The sequence below is a fragment of the Montipora capricornis genome, chromosome 3, assembly GCF_036669925.1.
Source record: "Montipora capricornis isolate CH-2021 chromosome 3, ASM3666992v2, whole genome shotgun sequence".
Classification (NCBI taxonomy): Eukaryota; Metazoa; Cnidaria; class Anthozoa; order Scleractinia; family Acroporidae; genus Montipora; species Montipora capricornis.
In genome coordinates this window covers 12740678-12748570 of record NC_090885.1, presented here as the reverse complement: position 1 = coordinate 12748570, position 7893 = coordinate 12740678, and the positions used below count along the sequence as shown (strand labels likewise).

Here is a 7893-nt window from a genome sequence, read left to right as displayed (position 1 = left end):
GCTTGATTCCAACGGGCCCGTGGGATACGGTTCAAGTGTCTTACAGTTCTTGGGCTATCAATAAACGTGCGTGAGTGACAAATAGTCACGCGTGCTATCAAACGGTACTTTAAGGCCGTATTTTGTGGCTGAGTCGGCGTTTAGTGAAACAGAATTGATCTTACTGCTAATCCGAGCGTTGGATCTGAGCCCCTTCCCCCTCACCACCCACCCCCCCCCCCCCCCCACCCACAAAAAACAAACAAAGAAAAAATATAAAAAAATATTCTTCAATTGCAAACATTTCCCATTACTCTGTAAAATAATTAATTGGAAAATAAGGGTATGAGTGAGTGACAAACAGCCGTGCGTGCTATCAAACCATGCCGATGCCGATGCAATGTTCTACCAACTAAGCTATGAGGCTACTCCGCCAGTTGGGAGCGGGTCAGTTTGTTGGGCTCATGTGTTCCAGTAAAAGGATTCGATGAAATAAATGTATATACTGGAAGTGCGAGTTATTGCCGAGCCTCGCACTTATAAGGGTAATTGCTTAAAATTGCTCATCGTACTTACATGGACAGCCTTTTAAATTGCCCTTCATGATAAGTGCGACGATCACTTCTCTCTTTCATGTTGGATTACACGTGAAGAAAGAGTAACAAAAAGACGATGAAAAACGTTGCAAAAAAGTGGGAAAATGCGTGGAAAAGGAGACAATAAGTATCTCAATGACACTCACTGGGCTTCGTACATTCTGCTCAAAACTAGCTTAAAATTCAAGCTAAGTTCAGTCTTTTCAAACAGGTTTATATCTCAAGTAGTCCTATTGACGTTAAGTACATCTCACCGATTCTAATTTTTAAAAGAATGTTAATTTAATCTAGCGTATGTGAGAGAATGATGAACACATATTAAATGAAAGGTGGCTGCGTGATGCAGCTCGAGTCAAATACCCACATTTCACCCTTGCTCGCCATAGAGTCTCCAGTAGAACAGTGGTTAGAGCAACCGTATTAGATCACGGAGGGTCGTGGGTTCGAGTCCCATCTGGGGCTTGGATTTTTCCGAGTTCCCATTGGGTTCAATTGTAATACCTTTCATTTAATTCGCTACTTGCTCTTTTACCCCCCAAAAATCTGCATAGGCATTGTTTTCGACTTCTCTTGGGACATTTTCATGTCCCAGGAGAATTTCAAACAATGGTTATGCAAAAGTTTTGGGGGGTAATAGAGGTGTATTATGGAATTGTGCAAGTAGTGAATATAATTTAGGGCGCCTTCGATTGACCCTATTCCGGAATAAGAATACGTGGAGTGATTATTAAAACGGTATGTTTGGCGCATTTCGAAGCTGCAAGGATGATAAAGATATTTTTAAAATGGCATTTTAGCAAATATTTGACAATTTTTATGTGAATCTCAGCACAAACGAAGGATTTCCAACTTGTATTACATGTATTCCTATTCTGGAATACGGTCAATCGAACGCATTCTTAATCTAGTCAGTACAAAAGCTTCAGGAAGGATCCATTGCACCTCCTCCTTTTTCATCTTTCAAAATGTTTAAAACCTCATTCAAAGTATTCCTCAGGTCTTCTATCTTTTGATTTTGCACTTGGAAAGTGCTTTCTATCTTCGTTGTGTTTTCTTTCTGTTTCTTCACTTCTTGTGTTATCTTGTCGATTTTTTCTTGCATGTATTGCAGGAGAAGATCACTGGATTCCTTGACCTCTTCTACTGATTCGAAAGTTTGGTAAAGAATCATATTTTGCTCAGTTTCGCTGAACAGCGATGTGATGGCTTCATCGTCGTTGTCCCAGGACCCTCTTTTTTCTTGTTCTTTCAGGTCACCCGGGCACATCTAAAGCAAATAGGGCAAATGAAGTATAAGAAGCTTTTTCGTAGCAGCGAACAACTGGTTGCCATAGTGAATAAAATGAATGCATATATTTGAAGTGTGGGTTATAGATGAAAGGGAGAAGTGATCCCGTCTCGCACTCAATCTAAAAACATCTGCAGTGAGAAATGCAGAGTGGCTTCAACGGGATTCGAACCCATCACCTTTTGGATGCCGGTACAACTGAGCTATGAATCCAATCAGTTGGGAGAAGGTCAATATTTTGTTCATGTGTTCCCGCGAAAGGACTAGATGAATGAAAGAGCACTGCATGGGCATTGCAGAGGTCATAGCTTCAATAAAATTTTGGATTTTGGCTCTGAACTGGACAACCATTGACCTATCACCTGTCCCATTCCATCGATAGAGACAACGTTCTGCCCTGAGATCTTACTCACCAACTTCGAATCTGTCTCCACAGACTATGTTACCTGTCCTGTCCCATCCCATCGATAGAGACAACGTTCTGCCCTGAGATCTTACTCACCAACTTCGAATCTGTCTCCACAGACTATGTTAAGAAAGTACAATCCTGGTCAAAAGTTGTTGGGAAGGTTGCGCGCATCACTTCACTTCACACCTAATTCGATGATTCTAACTATTGGCTGAACTATTTGGGAAAGAGCATGCTCTTGTGGCCCCCCTCCCCCATATTCAATGTTGGAAGAAAAGTCACCATTTTGTGCAAAATCCAACATTGATAAGGGGGAGGGGGGCTATCTCAAAAGTGACGGTACCTTCCCAACACTTTTGTCCAGGATTGTAGTTACAATTTCCCCTAACAAGTCTTGTGAAAGCGATCCTGCCCCTACTCAAATTGTGAACTTCTCCCTGCCTTAACTGTCATTATTAACCTCCCTCTCAAGCATGGACACTTTACTGATGCTTGGAAGCAAGTACTAATAAAACCTAAGCTTAAGACTTGACATTTAAGAACTTCCGTTCTCTAAATAATCGACCCTTTACATCGAAATTGACGGAAAAGTTGTCGCCAAGCAAGCTATGGACCATTTTATCACGTGCGGTCTCTTCCGAGTTGCTAAATTGCGATCTGCATATCGCGAAGCCCACAGCACTGAAACAGTCCTAATGACATCCTGATGAACGTGAAAAAGCAACACGTGACTTGACTGGTTTTCTTGGATTTTACTCTTGCTTTCGATACTGTTGATCATACCATCTTAGTCCGTCGACTGCACTCTAAATTTGAATAACCGGTTCTGCTTTGGCCTGGTTCAACTCCTACTAATCAGACAGATCTCAGCGTATTCCTTGTCAAAAACAAACTCTATGACAAGTTCAACTTACACTTCGGTGTCCCACAGGGGTCCTGCCTCGATCTATACAGTCAACTATACCATTATTAACTCTCAACTCAGTAACGAATGCCCACTGTTTCGCTGACGATACCCAACTCTATCTGACCTTTAAACCTAATACTCTCAGTTTTCAATACATCGCCCATAATGCCATGGAAGTCTGCCTTGAGGATGTACGTCAGTGGATGATACAATATAAACTAGCTTAAATTCAAACTGAACGACGACAAGACTGAGTTCCTCTTAATTGGAACGAGACAGCATCTTGAAAAAGTCCGCATAGACTGCCTCTCCATCGGTACCTCAAGAATTTCGGATAGCAAGGACCCGATCAAAAACCTTGGCAAGCGGTTTAAGTGCAATTTTTTAGAGTTCTCACATCACCAGGACGTGCAAGGCAGCCTTCTACCACCTTTATAATATTCGGCACCTCGACACCAATAAAGCTCTAATACACGCGTTCATACCCACTAAACTTGACTACTGTAACGGACTTTTCTTTGGTATTCCCAGATCTCAGTTAGCTGAACGTCAGGATGCTGTTATCAGAATAGTTTTTAACACGCCTAGATTTTGTCACGTCACGGTGACCCCCCTTATTCGTAGAAGTGCATTGGCTACCTAATAATGAACGTATAGAGCATTTGCTTCCAATGACAAGAACAACAACAACAGCTTTTGTCTACCCTTATATCATTATAGAATTTTCTTACATTGAACAGAAATGAATATGTAAAACTTGATCTTAGATATCCTGACTGCATATCTGATATCTTAGATCTATATCGGATCTCCTTAAATTCAAGAGGTACCTTAAAACATTCCATTTTAGAGAAGCTTCTTAAGTTTTTACTTTGGAAGTAGTCTTATTGATTATTAATATTATTAATGTTATTATTGATTATTAGGAATCATTGTTATCTGAATTACTATCAAGTTGATATTAAATCTGTAATCTTAATTTTGCCTTTAATCATTGTACATGTTGTAAAAAACTGAATTCTGTAAGGGGCATTTGCGCGATATAAGTGTAATCAATTTATTTATGTTCATGGGTTCGAATCACGCTGAAGACACTTAAATTTATCAGGTGTCCATGAGAGAAAATTGCTTTTTAAATGGTCGAGATAAGTGCGAAGATCATTGATCATATGATACTAACCTTTGCTAAAACCCGTATTCCCTGATGTCTCATTCCAACAAAAGGAAAAAGTTGCGATCTATCAGAATCAAATTTGAGGAACACTTGAGCGACTGTCTGGCCATTGAGGGAAAACAAAATTGGAATTTTGCCATCTTTTGCTTCGTCGAAGTCAGCCCGACATCCAATCAAATCACCACGGTATACGACGGAACCTAAAAAAGAAGAAAATATATTCATTTTGCTACTGTACAGAGATTGTTCAATATCCTTCTTTCATTTCGTTGGGATCAGTGATTACTATAATCGCAATTAAGAAAAGGGGACGGAGCTCTCGTCGTAAGGTTGTGGTTTTTCGTATTCTCTTGCTCCAGCATAACGTTGCCGAACTGGCAGTGATGTCTCACAAGGCTTTTATGATGGCGTACAAGACTACAAGCAGATACAGCCATGAGTTAAGGGGATGTTGCTGAGTATTGAAACATGTAGCCGATAGCATTTTATCTTGCTAATTCAACATCACATCTGAAAGGTTGCAAAGCTTAAAGACAACCCAACGCTAAAAGGCCAACATTTAAGCCTCTACACAAAATCATCTTAAGCGTCAGCCCTATCATCATTTATAATCTCTATCATCATCATTTTCTCCATTAACGTCATCACAATCAACTTTTTCTTTCACTTGGAATGACCCATTCTCAGACTCTTCTCACACGTTTGCCGCGATCGTCATTAATAGTCATTAATTATCATTACAGTGCAGGAACCTTAAACGGTCAGTCGTATACACGCAGCTTTGAGTGGACAATGGCTACCTACCTGCATACCACTCTTTCGAAAAAGGTGAAAGCAAAAGGTTACTCCCTTGCTCATCAATGTCAGTAGTAACAATGATAATTAACAATTATTCCCCGAAAGCGAGGTAGATAACGGCGAATAAAAACCGGCACGAACTCTGAAAATGGGGCTTTTCAGGGCCAACGACACAAAACAGACCAAAACAACAATTCAAGAATCCCAACTAAACAGAAGCAGGTCAGTTGGCTATTAACACAAGTGCAGCCCAGACGTTGAACAAGGGACTACTAGGATCAAATTCAACTAGTGGTCGAAGCGGGTCTTGAACCTTATTTGTCAAGTTCTCAAGACAATCGCTCTAACCAATGGGCCGCATGGCCCCCTACTCCTCCGCTGCCAACCTATTTTTTCATGTATATTAGCAAGAAGTAATCACATGACTTTTCTCGTGCAATTTGAAATATACAATTTTTCAGTATTTTTTGTTTGTAATTTGACTAAGATTCTAAATTGCCCTGAAAATCATGTGATTACCTACACTAATGAGATGTTAACGTCACCTTCGATGAAGTTCTGCTTATCAGAAGCATCCCAATGAATTATGTTGCCATTACATGCGTGATATCCGACGGTGTGACGTATTTCACCGGGTACTCTGTGTACATCATGGGTCGGTCCCACCACACCAACAAGTAGATCTCTCTTTAGTCCACCTTCCTGGACAATGACCTGAACGATAAGAACAGGCGAGGTCAAGTATTGGTCACTTGTATTCGGCTTGGCGTAATCTTCTGAATGGATTACTGATCGATGAGACCACATAACTACAAAGTAGACAGTAGCCAAATTGAAGGAGTCCAAGTGCTGAAACTGGTAAACTAATTGGCGCGACGGTAAAATGTTGAATTCAGATTATCGCTTGCACGCTGAACACAACCTATGAGACCACGCATAACTGTCTTGGAATCCACGGAAGGTCTAATCTTAATGGCCAGGCTCCTAGTTACATTACTGAACAATTAGAACCCTATGCACCAACTAGGAATCTGAGATCTTCCTCTAAAAACTTACTAAACATACCACCTGTCAAGCTAGTAAGTTATGGCCATAGGTGTTTCTCTTTTGCAGCACCCAGTTTATGGAACTCTCTCCCCGACATTATCAGACAGAGTAGCTCGTTACCAAGTTTTATGACCTATACAAAAACATACCTTTTAAAAAAATGTTATATTATAACTTAGATGGGCATGTAATACAGTCTTTAACCTGGAAATATAATTTTAATATCTTAAAATAATTTAAATATAGTTTTTACCTGAAAATTATAAAAATCCATCCTACTGCTACTTGCAAATTTTCTTATTTTGGATTGTAATTATTGTAAAGAGCTATTGGGCTAAAGGGAAATAGCGCTATATAAATAAAGCATTATTATTATTATTATTATTATTATTATTAACAATTATTAAATTCTCAACCTCGGATAATGCATTTCGCGTGCTCTGATTGGTTCACTCAATCTCGGTTATCAGCTCATATACCTTGGTTTGACCTTATATGGTAAATAATTGCGTTAAGCGTTGCTAAACTAAAAATGTTTTCGTCGGAATGCCAAATTTCTCTTTGAATAAAGCCAAAAAGGAGAAAAAAAATTTTTTTGTGGAAAGTTTGGATCAATTCCGACGTTTAGAAGTACGCGAAAAGGCAAGAAATTTTTTTGTAATGAGCCTGCGTCTGTCTGACAACAAGGTATTACACAACATCGCATCAGTTCTCATCAAGATTTTTCGATTTCGCTCGGATTTGCTCGCTTTTTCCGCTCGTATTTCGTACTTCCAAATTTTTGGAGTTGAAGGAATTTAATAAAACAATTATTCCATTCGCGCTTGTTGGATACGAGACTGGTTATAGCCAACTCGGCGCTACGCGCCTCGTTGGCTATTTACCATCTCATATCCAACGCGCGCTTATGGAATAATTGTTAATTATTCGCCGAAGGCGAAGTGATTATAGGTGAATATTCACCGAGACGAAGTCGAGATGAATATTCACCGATAATCACTGAGCCTGAGGCGAATAATTGTTTTAGTATAAATACAAAGGTGATTATTTCAAAAAAGAGAAAAAAAAAACCTTTAACGCGAAATCATTTTCAACTTACAGTGGCAAAACGACTACTGGCAGCCATTTTGTCCGTGGAGGTGATTATCGGCTGATAATCCGAGATAGCGAGCCAATGAGAGCGCGCGATTTTGTATAATCACCTGTGTATTTATGCTAATTATTATTATTATTATTATTATTATTATTATTATTATTATTATTCTTCTTCTTTGAGGTTCTGTCCTGACCCTGTTGATCAACAGGATCTGCACGGCAGGAAAGCCTAAACGTACATAGGCCAATTGGTCTTCACATTATTTTTTAACCCACTCACACCTAAAGCGGCCCCCGTTAACAAGTATATTCGCAGAGTAAAATCTGTAAGCCCCACCCTCACGAAGAAATGGTTAAACTCCGATTCACTCAGAATCTGTTTCACAACCCTCAACAAGAGAAGTAACCGCTCGAAACGATTGACCAAAAGTTTCTCATCGTTATCATTATCGTCAACAAAATCAGAAACCAAAACACATACCTCAAATTTAGGCAATTCTCTAGTAAATGGTAGTTTGTATCTTGCTCCATGGAATTCGCGTTTTCGTGAAATGTTGCAACTGTTGCACAATTGTGGCCCTACGTAAGCTAACATGTAAT

The 7893-nt window shown here is 39.6% G+C and overlaps 1 protein-coding gene across 4 annotated transcripts in view; it reads right to left on the bottom strand.

Annotated features, from left to right (window-relative positions):
- Positions 1–262: 262 nt before the first annotated feature.
- Positions 263–7893, bottom strand: part of LOC138042250 (uncharacterized) — a 37200-nt gene continuing 29569 nt past the window's right edge. For all 4 annotated transcript variants that reach the window (XM_068888072.1, XM_068888071.1, XM_068888073.1 and 1 more), the window contains 4 exons: positions 7775–7893; positions 5697–5865; positions 4360–4553; positions 263–1842 (listed from right to left, as the gene is read on the bottom strand). The exon at positions 7775–7893 is cut by the window's right edge and continues 31 nt beyond it. In XM_068888072.1, coding sequence (XP_068744173.1) covers positions 1498–1842; positions 4360–4553; positions 5697–5865; positions 7775–7893 — 827 coding nt within the window. In that variant the 3' untranslated portion in view covers positions 263–1497. The remainder of the gene's footprint in view (positions 1843–4359; positions 4554–5696; positions 5866–7774) is intronic.